The sequence below is a fragment of the Mesoplodon bidens genome (assembly GCF_964165515.1).
Source record: "Mesoplodon bidens genome assembly, chromosome: 12".
Classification (NCBI taxonomy): Eukaryota; Metazoa; Chordata; class Mammalia; order Artiodactyla; family Ziphiidae; genus Mesoplodon; species Mesoplodon bidens.
In genome coordinates this window covers 76120630-76136233 of record NC_138168.1, presented here as the reverse complement: position 1 = coordinate 76136233, position 15604 = coordinate 76120630, and the positions used below count along the sequence as shown (strand labels likewise).

At 34.6% G+C, this 15604-nt stretch overlaps 1 protein-coding gene across 3 annotated transcripts in view; it reads right to left on the bottom strand.

Annotated features, from left to right (window-relative positions):
* The window catches only part of STXBP5 (syntaxin binding protein 5), a 163822-nt gene that overhangs the window by 29611 nt on the left and 118607 nt on the right, over positions 1 to 15604 (bottom strand). For all 3 annotated transcript variants that reach the window (XM_081251398.1, XM_081251399.1, XM_081251400.1), the window contains one exon: positions 5281 to 5331. In XM_081251398.1, coding sequence (XP_081107524.1) covers positions 5281 to 5331 — 51 coding nt within the window. The remainder of the gene's footprint in view (positions 1 to 5280; positions 5332 to 15604) is intronic.

The following is a 15604-nucleotide window of genomic DNA, read 5'->3' as shown; positions in this document are numbered from 1 at the left end:
GGTGCAGCTCTCTGTTAGTATCCTGGCTGCTTTTCCAATCTTAGCCCTTACTACCCTTTCTCATGGTGCTGTTTCTTTCTTTGGTAATATAATTCATGATTAGGTAGAATCAGGAAAGTGGGTATTTTCAATTTTCTACGTTGAAAAAAATGCTTTTATAAGTACTCTGATTCTACCTTCAAATTTATTGTATGATGGACTTTCTTCCTTCAAATCTGTCCATATGAAAGCCTTAATCCATAAAAATTTAGCTTTTTTTAAAAAATGCGATTTTAATTGTAACCAACGCTCATCTAAGGCATTTTTCATTAAACTGTACAACTGGTATCTGGCTCATACTTAATTTGATGCCAGGTATATTCCCTTTACCCGGCTCTGTCTGTAATGACAGGGATACTTGTAAATTATACTAATAAACCCTCTCTTGTCTTCAGCTACCTTCTCTGTGGCCAATCTCAAGTCTGTTTCAAGCCCTGGCCTCTTTTCTCTTGGAATGCATTTCCAAAGGCTTATAAAATTTTTTTCCTATTATGTCTCACGAGGCAAAATCAAAATACATAATTTACCCAAGGCTCTAAATTCTTCTAATGGCACTACTTATATTAATGACACCCCTGTTCTCCTAGGGAAACAATACTTGAAATGAGTCCCGATTTCGGTTCTTCCCTTTCACTTTACCTACACGTCTCTGATGGGATGCCAAGCCCTACGCTATTCTAATGTTTCTGTTTCCTTCTTTCCACTACTAATCAACTTCCATCACCCTATGTTCAGGCCTTTATCACCATTCACCTAGACTACAATTCCCAAGAGATCTCCCCACCTTCACTCTGTCACTGTTCTATCACAACTCAACTAAATTTTACAAGGTACAATTTTAATTCTATCACCTCTATCTTAAAAATCCACAACAGTTCCTCTTATACTCTTACTCAGAGTAGGCTTTTAAGACTCCACAAGATATCTCAACCTACCCTCCCGGCCCTACCTGCCAGAGTGCTGCTCTGCTTCAGTTCACTGTGCGAAATAAACCGAGCCATTCAATGTTCTCCAAACATACCTGGAGCTTACCTACTTTTTTGCTTGTAATTTTCTTTCTGATTCGTGCCCTTGCCTTTTCTCTACCTATCTAGATGGTGTTTATTCTCCATCTCAAGTACTGTCATCCTCATGAAGTTTATCCTGATTGCTAAAACCATACACAGTTTTTCTCTTTTGAATCTTGATAGCTTTTTATCTTCCCCCGGCATGAATAGTACATTTGTTCTGTAGTTATTTCTGACTTGTCTTAGGCCTTGTTCTAATGTGACTGTAAATTTCTTGAGAACAAGGGCTCTCTCCTTTTGATGCCCTGCAGAATTTGGCATAGTGCCTTGCATGTGAAGGTATTCAACATATACTTGCTGAAGACAGACCTACAGTTCGAAGTATCTAAAGCAATGTGTTTCTGCTACACCACTGGGATATATTAAAATTTCCAGTAGCTTCTGCTGTTCACATCTAATAAGTCATTCCTCAAATCACATGTTTCCAATGCTATTGTGAAAGAAATGACTTCATAATGTTGTGAAAAATGAAAAACACGTTCAAGTCTTCTAAGTTGTATTTTACTGAATAAAAAAGGCATAATTGATCCTACTTATACCCCCCAAAAGCTTCTTGTAATCAAATTTAGATTCATAGATTAAAAAAAATTCTCCCAAACAATAATTATATACAACATAATTTTGATTACAGTTAGCCTCTGAAAACAATAAAGCCACTAGTTATGACAACAGCATGGGTTATTTCTAACTATAGTTTCTAAAAATGCTTTTCTTTTGCCTGAGATTGTGCTTCCTGTTACAGATTATGACACAGTAGGAAAGAACTACTTAATGTAAATAAAACAAATTTCTATAAGCAATAGCTCATTACTGGATGAGTTTGTAATATGATATTGATTCCAAATGTTAACTCTTTATGTTCCCAAAGTTATTTTAGTAAAAAAACAGAAATTTAAAATTTATTTTCCAATGATAAAAATATTTGTTACTTTGATAAGACATACACATAACAAGATGAACAGACATATTCACCTATATTATCAGTTGTGACCTAGTGATAAAAATGAAAATCAATGATACCAGAAAATTTAATATTATAAATTTCAATGTAAATTAAGCTGTATGAAAACCTTTACTGTTATCTATTAATATTACAATAGGTGATTCACAACAATCTATACTTCAAATGTTAATTCACAGGCCAAGTAAACATTATTTTAATTTAATAGACTAATTTAACTATATAAAATTCATAAACTGCAACTGTGTTTTTTTTTGTTTTGTTTTGTTTTTTTGCGGTGTGCGGGCCTCTCACTGTTGTGGCCTCTCCCGTTGCGGAGCACAGGCTCCGGACGCGCAGGCTCAGCGGCCATGGCTCACGGGCCCAGCAGCTCCACGGCATGTGGGATCTTCCTAGACCGGGGCACGAACCCGTGTCCCCTGCATTGGCAGGCGGACTCTCAACCACTGCACCACCAGGGAAGCCCTGAAACTGTGTTTTTATTTTATGACTTCTCTATAAAAATTAGATTACAGAGAAACTCCTATGGCTAGATCAATATGGGAAAATGAACTGAATCAGAATCAACTCTGAACTTAGAGAATTAGGTTGCTTATTTTATCTGTGTAGAACTGTCTGAAAACAAGTTAGAATCTTCAGCAGTTCAAGAATTGTAACTACAACTGACTGCTCTTAAGTTAGATGTTGTGGGTCTTTGTGGCTTAAATTTTAGAAATTGGGCAAGCTTAACAAATGGAATAGAAATTTTCATTTTCATTCTACTAATAAGAGCAGAAATGAAATAGCTACCACTAAGTAGGGCCTACCATGTGCTTCATACCATCATAAACTTTACATTTATCATTTTATTGAATCTATATAATAACCCTGAAAAGTATTATCACCATAATTTAACAAATAATAAAGTAGAGGCTCAGACAGGTTAAATGACTGAGAAAGCTAGTTAATGGAAGAGTTTGTATTTGTGCCCATGTTCAAGTCTAAAACATCTGTTAGGCAACTCCAGATAAACATGGGGTCAGTCATATCGCCAATATCATACGAGTGGAGTGTTCTAATTATTATTGAGCATTAAAGTTCAGTGTTTAGATTAAAAAAAACAAAACTGGAACACGTGGTCTTTCTGGCCAATCTAAACTCAGAAAATAATTGTCATTAATGCCTTCATCCAGCTCTAGTGATACAACCATGTCATAAAATCATTGCTTTCCTGTTATTCTCTGGATGCCTAGAACATTCCACCTGTGTACATCACACTCTCCTGTCACATAGAGCCTTATGCAACAAAATTTTATATCCCCCAATCAAAACATAGTGCCAAGAGGTAAATTTGGTCAGGGTAAAAATTAGGACAAAATACTTACTCACATAAAGATACATAACAGTTTGATATTTTGCCTCCTGTTCTTGACACTTGAAAAGTGACATCAGCAGTCTAACAATATCGCCCATGATTCCTGAGTTGTGGGCCATGGAATCTAGGGTGAAGCTATGGTGAAAGTACAATGTTGCATAATTCCCCTATAAACAAAAGTGAGTTCTATTCACAGAAGCTTCCACAGCTGCAGGAAAATCCAACAGCTCAGCTACTTTAGCAACATTTGGCAGTTTGAGCCTATGGATAATAGTTGTTTTTCCCCGTTGACTCTCTGGCCAATGTAAAAGAATTACCAGCTAAGAATCTCTATCAAAAAATAGTTCAGTAGCACAATGACTTAAGGGGAAATTATTGAGGCAACATGGGTATTGTTTCAACATATATATTAATCAAAGTTATAATTAGCTTAGGGCATTGAGATACACGGGCACACAAGTAAAAGATAAACTGAATAAAGATGATCTATAAAAGCACACAGCACACACTTTGATTAAATTACTTAAATAATTCATAAGTGTGAATATTCTTTTAAAAAGTAACTGACATCCTATTTTTACTAATTTAAAAAGTACTTCTACATGTGTTTTCTCATCAGATTTTTAGGTACTAAAAGACACAAAACCATTTTTAGTGGTAGTATTCAGTGTTACTGAAATCATGGGCATCTTCGAGAGTCTGAAGAAAACTCTGGATCCTCTTTTTGGGGGAAAAAATGCCTAAGGGTAGCCTCAGATACACGTGGGTTCAAATGGCATCTTTCATTTTTATAGTGAAGGGAACTATGCTCTTCTCAAAACATACGTTATCCAACATTCTAGAATTTATTTCTGGCTCTCTTAACAGCAGGGGTATTACAGGGTTCTACTAAACTGTTTTTCCTATGTTCAGGAATGGAAACTTTCACTGATGACAGTGGGAGATATTATGCCTACTCACTCATAATAACATGCTATCAGTATAACTGAGATAAGACTATGATTTGGAAATGCTAAAATCAGTAAGGTGAAATGGACCAATACCTAAGTCTGTATTATGCATAAGAAGATAGTCAAGGAATCTAGAGAATTAACAGATGAGGTGGGTGAGCAAATAAAAAGGAGAAAATCTAGTTGTTTCTAAGACAAACATGGGTGAAATCATCCGTATGCAGTCATACTTCTTATCCACTTAAAGGCAATAGAAATTCTAAAATTAAAATGGAAATCCTGCTTTATATTTACTACATGGAATCTTATTTTTGTCTTTATTGAAATGTCATTTGTCCCTATCCTGGGATATCAGGGAGCTAGCTGTTTTGGAGCTGGATGTAAAGCAGAAGGAATGTGTGAATATATTCACTCTGCTTTCCTAAGGATAGGTTGCATAGAGAGTGCTACAGAAAAAGATATATTTTCCACCTTATTACCGTCAAAAAGTAATAATGATTCTTGATACGAGATTCACTGTAATACAGAAAACTAGTCATTTATTTTGAAAATATTAAATTCTCATAAAATAAGTTTATAAATAATAAAGTTGAAAATAAGTTTTCAGGCGGTTAATAGAAATTAATCTAAAATCACACATATCTTGATCTTACACTAAATTTTGTTTAGATAAAGTATGAGAGGGCTGAGGAAATATATTATTTTGATTTGCTTAAATTTATATTATAATTATCCTTTACAATTCACAGAGAGCATCCTGAAGGCTATTAATCCTTAAACACTTAGTCATTTTAAACTTGATTTTCAATGAAAATCTAGTCTATGGTCATTTTAAATCTCCTGATTTCCTTGCCTCCCCATTAAAGAGAGTTTAACTACTATGTATTTTCATTTATTTCTTTTACTTACCTAAGTCAGGCTTTAGGTCAGTAGGCAAGCTTAACTTCCTTGACATTTTTGCTGAAAAATAAAATGCATTTTTAAAGTTCTGAAGAATATCTGATTCATGCTTATTCATACCAACTGCTCTTCAAGACAGGAGTGAATATTTTTCTTACTAGGTCTAGATGCTAAGATATTTAAGATATGATTAATAATGTTATGGGTGGAAAGTAAATCTTATTTTCAACTTTTTAAAAAGTTTGTACTTACTTGATTGTAACATCTTTGAGTGCTTGAAGCTCTCACTTCAAGGAGGCCTTTTAAATTCTAACTGTTAATTATTTCTTAGGCTCACAAAAAAGGGTTAGGCTTTTCAAAGGAAGCAAAATCATTGCTCAGAAAGAAGGTGTTGCAGATAAGGACAATAGAGGCATAAGACTGAATTTGGGTATGTGATACAATAAAACCTTTCCAGCTGCTTGTCTCAGGCTCATTCTTTTTTAAGTTAATCTCTTGAATATAGGACATCCTATATCTACAGTCAAATTGAAGTATTTGATTACTTCACAAAAATATTTGGCTCATCCATTTCTTCATATATGTCAACTCAATTTACATTTTAGTGAAAAACAAAAAACCAAAGTCATGCTCAGTCTAAAATTAGAGTATTTACAAAAATATAAACTACAGATATTTCTATTTTGGATTAGAATAATACAAAAGCCTATGTAAAAACCTACTGAAATTCACTTTCCATCCTGAAAATCAGTCATTGCCTAAATCTAGGAAGTGATTTAAAGTTAGGAGGTGTTTAACTACATCTATTACGTTAGTGGCAGTGCATGCATAACAGAATAGTGCTTCCTATGTGAAATTTTGAAAAAGCATTTGTTTGTTAATACATGAATGTGTATACTGGGTTAAATTTTGGACTGTTAGGAGATATTTAAAGAACAGACCCTGCTAGTCCATAAGGGCGCCATGTAAACAAAGAGAAATCCAGTCATAGTACATAACTTCCACATCTAAAAAAATGACAAATCCAGTGTTAGGAAAGAGGCATTAGGCAAACTGGGAAGGGATAGGGGGAAATCAAGTATTTATTTCTAAGCTTCATTAATCTAATTAGCATCCTTTAAAAAATAGCAACAATGGGTCAAATATATGAATCAGTCTTATCCCATTTTCACAAAGACTTAATCTCAGTTAAAAGATAAAAAGTAACAGAAAACGAAAATAGCCAAATCTATGGTTGGTTGATCTCATATAAATAGCTGCTCTTGTATTTAATATCCAATTCTCTTAAACCTAGAAGATACTATACCCCTCTCAAAATGTTTTTTAAAATGCAATATTAAACTTTTGAAAGAATTCAGAGGTTTTCACCAAATATCAAAGGTACAATGTACATAGACTGATAAATAATATCTATACAATATCTGAAGGAGAAAAATCAGTCAGGTACAGTCTAAAGATACTCTTTCAGAATCAGATGAGGTGGATGCCTCTCTAGATCCTGCTACTCTGATTTGATTAAGTTATTCTGAAACTTAATCAAGTGCTTATAAATCTTGAATGTGCACACCAGTCACCTGGGTATTTTGTGATATCAGATTCTTGCACTTCTAACAGGCTCCCAGGAGATGCTGATGCTGCTGTTATGTGGAACACAGAGAGCATCGAGGTCCCTAGACTAAAAGCAACTTCAGGATAGGGAACAAGACTAATTCATCAAACCCAGTACGTAGATACAATAAGTCCACAGCAAACATTTCTTGAAGAAGCTTCAACATCTAGTTTGTACAATGTGGAAGTGTAAAATATGGTGGTTAGGACTGGATTTGGAATCAGACCAAATGAGTCTATATCTAATTCAACCAACTACTAGGTGTGTGACCTTAGGCCAATCACTTTGCCTCTCTAAACCTTAAATTTCCTCATCTATAAAATGGGAATAGATATTAATGACAATTTCATAGTTGTGAAGATTATATAAAATGACATAAGCAAAACATTAGGCATAATACCTTATACACAGTGTGGACTTGATAAACATTAGTTATTATTTATTAATAAACAAAATGACTTTTTCATAAACTGTAAAATGTTACACAGATGAGCTATTAATATACTTGTAAACAATCCAATATTTCTTTATTCTAATTCTATGGTAATATTCTAATTAACTAAAACAAGAAAACGGAGAAAAACTTTTAGGATATAAATATAGAATGGCATGCATAACTATAAGCTCAACCTCTTTTTAAGTTCATTTCAAAAACTAAGTTCTATATCTAAACATAAGAAGTGAAATAAACCTGAGTAATTTATAAGATATTTTTATGAGGAAGCGGTGGAGGGGGGAAAAGATTTAATTCCTTGGCATTTCCTGTGTAATTTATATTTATGCCTTCAGGTTCCATAGCCCTTTCTTCTGTAGTCTCCATCTAGTGATACTAAACCCATCTGATGAACTGATCACATAGTTTCAGATACTGAACTTTTCAGTACTAGTATTTCACTTTGTTATAAAATTTTCTCTGCTGATATTCTCCATCTGTTCACTCACTATGACCATGTTCCCGTTTCAGTACCTGAACATATAATATTATAGCAGCTGCTTTAAAACTCTTGGCTGCTAATTGCAACATCTAGGTCATCTTATAGTCTGTTTCTACTGATTTTTTAAATTCTTAATTATGGGTAATATTTTCTCATGATTTTGAATTTTTATTTCACTTGTCTAGGAACTTTTGATTGAATGTGGACATATGTTTTGACTAAATAGTAGATAATATGTTGAAAGAAGCCTGGATTATACCATCAACCTTAACTGGTGTTGAGTTTTGTTCTGCCATGCAGTTAAATTACTGGTGGATAACAAGCTTGGTTTTATTCTTTGTTAGGGTGGGTCTATTTCAGTTAGAACTTTGTTCTAGGGTATGGCTCTTATGCTAAGAACTGATCCTTACTCTTCAAGAGTGGTCTTGCTAGGATATAAACAGAATGAATAAGGTGCTCAGCAAGGTCTCACTACGTCTACTCCCAGCACCGCATGACCTCTGATATCACTGGCCAGCTCTCAGCCTCACAGCAGGTGGTTGTTAAGTAGGCCTACTGAAGTCTTGACCAGCTTGTATGTGGCCCAGCTCTAAGGCAAGGACCTGCATTGAATCTCCACAGGGACTTCTAGGAATACCCCTTGAAGCAGTTCCTTCTTCTCTAGTGCCCTCCCTCACAAATTCCAGTCACTTTAGAAGCCCAGAACTGCAATTTCTTCCTCCTTAGCTTAATGAGACTGCAACTCCACTTGGGTTCTAATCACTCTGCACTGCAACAGGAAAAGTATTCTCTGGCAGAGAACTGTGTTTCACCTCATGTTTTTTCTTTCTCTTGAGGATGACAGTCCTGGACTGCTCAATGCCTGGAAATAAGAGCCTCATGTAGTTTGACTAGTTTTACTGTTGTCTTCTGTGAGACGCTAAGTTCCAAACCCAAGGTCTAAAGTTGAAAGTTAGGCTAAATGTTTCTATCTTTCAGTTTTTGTGACGACTTCAGAGGAATATCCTTGTTTTCAGGTCTGTTTAATCAACCTCCTTGGTGGCAGGTCCAGGAGAGGCAGATCCACTTCTGGAGAACCTCTAGTTAGTCCTCCTGGCTTATAAACTGTACTCTGGTTGTAATTGTGTGAGGAAGCAGTTGCAGACTTTATCCAGCATTTTCTGAAGCTCATATTTTTACTCCTCAGGAGTCTCAGAAGCACTTCCCAACACAATTACCTTGTCACCTGATTTCATCACACTGAAAAAGAAACTTCTGCTCGTGCTTTGAAGTTACTCAGCTTCCACTGAGGTTTTCAAACTGAAAACATATGATCTGAATGAGTTCTTGGAAGGCAAATTGCCTGTTTTTCTCTTCTTTATCTGTGTATTCTTCAACTCTTGCCCTGGTACCCAGTATCTTCCTTGCTTTGAAATCCTCTGTCACTAGAAACTATAAAATAGCTCTCTTTTTCTATGCCTTTGTCCACAGCAGAAACAATGGGAATGACAGTAAAGAAGTTTCTTCGGTCTGAAGAAAACTGGAGTCAGAGATGGATCTCGGGAAGCTGTTAACCTGAGTCTTTGCTCTCTCTTCTTATAAACCTGAATGAGAAGATCAAGCTGGCTGGCTGAATAAGCAGTAAAGAGCTGCGTTTCATTGTAAAGAATAATGAAGTTACACTTAATCACAACAATCATGTCTGCAATGGTAGTTTCAACATCAAGGAAAGATGCATGATGTTCAAGAGAAGCAAATCTTACGGCAAGGGGACTGCTTGGGCCATTATACCATAGATGACAGTTTCGTCACGGTTGATGTTTTTTAGTTCTTTGCAAAGCAAAGTTTCTCAATTATAGAGTTTCTTACTGCTTCTCTGAAATTAAACAGATGCTTTGAAAATTTCCTTTAGCTTTTCTACCCATTGTGTTGCACATCTTATTTTTCTAAGGAAGGTTTTTTAAAGGAAAACAGAACTATGACTTTTATATTAAACAATGTACCAACAATAAAAGGTAAAGTGACTTCTTATTATGACAGTATGAAGAAGATGCCAAAAAAGCAAATGGATCTTTGTTTACATCGAGAGCAGTTCAATAGTTAGAATAAAGTGACAATATCACTTTTCTCACCTGCAGAGATCCAATGCAACTCTTTTCATGGATAATGTCGACATGTATGCATATTAAATAAAAGCAATCAGAATAAAAAAAAAGACTAAAAATCAGCTTGTAGGATAGAGCAAGCAATCCAAGGGGGAAAGTGGGACCAAGAAGTAGAAACTCTCCTATCACACACTATTTTAATAGTCATTTGAACGAATAATGTCAGTTTCTACCTCCCATCCTAGAATATAAATTCTATGAATTTGGGAACAGAATTTATTTCGCAAATTACTGCACCTATGCATGTGTCTAGCACTTAATGTGTATGTTCAATAAACATGGAAATGAATGAAAATATAAATAAACAAAAACGGTTATTGGAATTTTTAAAAAGAAGCTGAATTTCTTCACAAAATGAAATAGAGAGAAAAAAGAGGACAAATTAAATATAGGCTTATTAATCAAAAGGACAACTTTTGGAAATACAAAACACTTATCCATTACCTAAGATGAAGGAGAAACTTTAAAGAGATACTAATACCTGTCTGGTAAAGATCTGGCTATTACAAGTTCTCTTAATTCTTGAACTCCTAGAGCTTTTGTCTTCATTATTTTTCCTGTCCTACGTACTTTCCACAAACTCATAAAACTTAACGTCTAGGATATCACCATAATTAAAAACATCTCAAAGCATTTCCTATAGAAGGTATTACATAAGCTTAACATAATAAGTGCTGCATGCTGAATTATTCCCCCCGAATTCATATGTTGAAGCCCTAACCCTTACTAACTCAGAATACGACCTATTTGGAGATAGGACCTTTAAAGAGGTGATTAAGTTGAAATGAAGCCACTAAGTGTGGGTGCTCATCCAATCTGATTGGTACATGTAAGAAGAAGAAATCTGGATACACAGACACACTAGGGGTGCACGTGCCTAGAAGAGCAGACTATGTGAGGACACAGAAAGAAGGCAACCATCTGTAAACCAAGGAGAGAGGCCTCAGAAGGAAAAATAAAAACCTGTCAATGCCTTGATCTTGGACTTCTAGCCTCTAGAATTATTCTAGAGAAAGTAAATTTCTATTGCTTAAGTGACCCAGTTTGCAGTATTTTCCTACGGCAACTCTAGCAAATAAATACAATAAGTAATGACAGAAAATAAATTGCCACATCAATAGTTCTGTTCAAACGATAGTTGACGAAAAACTATTTCAGTAACGTAACTTTAATTTGGACTAATTTTCTTTATGTTAGGAGGCAAACAGCAAGTTATTTCTAGAAAGATCACTGCATATCCTTCTAGATTCTATAGAGAGACGCATATACAGTAAGTACTGGTAATAAAACACAAACAGACTTTGCTGAGCAGATTTTATTATGAAATTTGACAGAAAATACACTAAGAAATAGAATTAGAGTTTGAGTACACAATATGCCATACTCTTCAGATTTCAGTCATCCTGAAAAAGAAAAAAGAATTCATTTAGAGGAATTCCTACTTGTATAATGGTTTTAAAGTACCTGTCTGTGAAATTTCATTCTTGACAATTAAGAGTAAGTAATACGCTTTTTTCAAAGTGGAAAATATTAAAGTTACCTGTAAAAATGGTATTACTGCACACTTGACTCATCTTCTCTTTCAAGATGAACTTCTGTTCTTTCAGTAGCCACATTGTGGATTAAATGTAAAGATGAACTTCTATAGATGTAGCAGCCACATTTTGGGTTGAACATTGGGGAATATAAACTAGAAATATCAGAACTAATTTGTTTTATAATGAATTAGAATAATTTTAAAATGTAAAATTCTACTTAATTTCATACATACCTATTCAAATTCATATGGCGAGCTCCAAATAAACCTCTGAGAACTTATTTTTCGAGTTGTAAATATAAAAGAATTGGGAAGACAGCACAAGAAGAGACCATACACTATAAGAGCAGGGACATGCTACAGTGTATAGTCAACAGACCGGGATTCGGATCTTGACTAAGTCATGATCATGGGATATTACTTTTCTTTTTTTTTTTTTTACATCTTTATTGGAGTATAATTGCTTTACAATGGTGTGTTAGTTTCTGCTTTATAACAAAGTGAATCAGTTATACATATACACATGTTCCCATATTTCTTCCCTCTTGCGTCTCCCTCTCTCCCACCCTCCCTATCCCACCCCTCCAGGCGGTCCCAAAGCACGGAGCTCATCTCCCTGTGCTATGCGGCTGCTTCCCACTAGCTATCTACCTTACGGTTGGTAGTGTATATATGTCCATGCCACTCTCTCACTTTGTCACAGCTTACCCTTCCCCCTCCCCATATCCTCAAGTCCATTCTCTAGTAGGTCTGTGTCTTTATTCCTGTCTTACCCCTAGGTTCTTCATGACATTTTTTCCCCTTAAATTCCATATATATGTGTTAGCATATGGTATTTGTCTTTCTCTTTTTGACTTACTTCACTCTGTATGACAGACTCTAGGTCTATCCACCTCATTACAAATAGCTCAATTTCGTTTCTTTTTGGATAGGCTCAAATTCTTTTCTTGAAAAATAAAGGGGCTTGAGCTGCTTTAAAACTGTAGGATTTAATAAGTTAGTGATTTAGCATATAATGGTTCAGAACAGATTTAAGTCTGTTAGAATGCTTTAATATAAAAAAGGAATCATTGGGACTCATGTATAGGAGAACTCATGAAAACAGCACTTGGACATTATCTTCATTTAAGTAGACTTCAAAAATTACTTCAGTTTTTGCTAAGAAAGAAAATTAATTATTCCCCAACTAACTGTTAATTCAGAAATTTGAGACATGAAAAGGGCCCTGGAGGTATTATCTTTCCTATATTAATAAATATCATATGACAAATATCTAGTATAATATCTAGAACTTAGGAGGTGTTCATTAAATAGAGCTACTGGGGTGGGATGAATTGGGAGATTGGGATTGACATATATACACTACTATGTATAAAACAGATAACTAATGAGAACCTGCTGTATAGCACAGGGAACTCTACTTAACGCTCTCTGATGACCTAAATGGGAAGGAAATCCAGAAAAGAGGGGATACATATATACGTATGGCTGATTCACTTCGCTGTGCAGCAGAAGCTAGCACAGCACTGTAAAGTAACTACACCCCAATTATTCTGTTTGTTTTGGCACAGCACTAATTAAGTCACTATACTTTTGAATCTTTATTCTTTCATCTCCAGTATTATTTCCCCCTCACAGTTTCATGTAATCAATTTGATAATCATTCCTTCTATATGAAAATTAGTAATAAAATGGGGCATGGGCAGGGTTGTAGACTATAGAATCCAGCTAGAAATCTACTTTCAGACTGAAATAGACTCATAATGAAATAGGATGATCTTTAGAGAAGTTTAATTGTGTAATTTCAAGATCTACCAAACAATGCTAACATCTGGACCATATTTTATTCATAAGTATATCAGGAAAAATTTGTTTAATACTTTAACAAAGATACATATTTTAGGACTATTTTTATATAAACTTAGAATAATGAAAAGCTTTATATATTTCTGAAACATATTTATAACATATATATATAAAATATATATATTTATAAAATATAAATAATGAACAAATAAAAAATTGATAAGCAGTCTTATTTTCGAAATGATTTACAGAAATTGCTAACTAACTACAGGAAAGTTATTGATTTTGGAAATGTTGGCCATTAAGATTTTACCAACAAAAATTATTCATAAGGTATGAACAGGCAAAACAAATCACTATATGTGTATTACATGCATAGGGATGCTGCAGTTGCATTATACTATGCTATATTTTTACTGTTAAATTCACAAGGCTAAAGTTATGTCTTTTTAGGCTGCTATTCTTATGCACGAACAATGAAGTCATTGTCAGTATCGTTTACCTGAGCTAGCTGTTGGTCAGGAAACAAACAATGAAGGCAGGCTTTGGGTAGATGGGTTCGGGAACCCTACTGCCCACTCTAGTTACTTTCACTTGAGTCTGCTCTTTGAGGAAGGTAGACTTCCAGGCACTGTATATTATATTTGCGTGATGGGTACATGATGGCCCCCATAACCTAGTGCTTGGACAGAATTTAACACGAGCCACTGTTTTTCCAGGTTACCATGTAGATAGAACAGGGTCAGAGCCAGATTATCTAGTTTCAAATCACAACAGATTTGTGTTTGAATCCTTACAGCCTTCAGTAAATCTTCTTAAGAGGTAATACAGGATATCGTTGAAGAGGACAAACAGTGGAGTTGGACAAGCTCACTATAAATCATGGCTCCGACATTTGCTAGCTGTGTAACCAACAGATACTCTACATACTCTTTAACTCTTAGTGTCCTCATCTGTGAAACAGGGAAATAACAGTAAGTAGCTAACTGAGGTTACTGAGTGGATTAAATAACAAAAAAATATTTATAAATGGTTGCTACAGTGTGCTAGGAAAATTGTAATTGTTAAGTATATTTTTAAAAAAATTGTTACCGTTTCAGCTATTTCAGCTGTACTGTCAGGCAGCAAAAAACAGTTGATTTTTCCACGGTTGGGTCAGATTGTTAAAGTGAGAATGACCTCCTGTACACCCCCTGGCCCCGTCCTCTCCGATATGACACAAGCAGCAGTTACTTTCAAAGTGTAATTGAAACTTAGGGACAAAACTTCAGAGCCAATACATTCTGTCAGCCTTCCACATAAGGTCGTTCTTTCACCAGTGACGATCTTGGAGGTTCGAGGCTTAATTCTTATGCCTTCCCTTATTAGGCCACAGCATAACTGCCTAAGCTAAAGCAATAAATGTCTGTAGATTGAGGAAGAACAAGGTGATAATTTTATGAGGTTCAGGATCCTTTAGAGCAAGTATGGGATTGGATGATAGGGAACATAGTGAGGTCAGAACGCTCAAGGAGTCGTAGCACATTTGATACTATTAAGATTTAAGTACTGATAGAAAAAAAGAGAAGTCTTTAGGAGATGTTATGAATTTTTTCCCAATGTTTCATTGACATTTTATATGTTTTTCAGTAGCATATTTTATGCTAAGTCTTATTATGAAACCAGACACTAATGTAGGGAGATAAACTGTGTTTTTGTTTTTGTTTTTTTTTTAACTGAAAAAACTTTACAATCTAAAATGGCATAGTCTCCATCTGAATGAAGAAAAAATTGAGAAGTAAGCTTGCCTTCTATATACCTTGGGATATATGTTGGAATTAAAAAACTACCAGTAATAAAGTAAGTCAGTCACAGGGATGTAATGTATAGCACAGGGAATACAGTCACAAATACTATAACTTTGTATGGTAGGTAATGTATAAAAATACTGAATCACTATGTTGTACACCTGAACCTATTATAATATTGTAAGTCAATTATACTTCAAAAAAATACTGAAAGATTCCAACTGAAAACAATTAAAATTATATATAAAATAGGAGATATAACAGTGGTTTCTGGAGATGAAAAATAATTATTTATAACTGTATAGCTAACATAAATTTGAAAAGTTGAATAAAGTTAATGTTTCCCAAAAAATATAACTACAGAAAGTGGCATGACAAAAAAACTTTCTGATAACATTCTTGCTTTCTTTTTATGTTACCAAAGAACTATCCTTCCAATAATGTTCTCAATCCTAAGAAATTTATTAAAGTCTTTCAAATAATCACGCTCAGATATTCTATGTTACATATTCTAT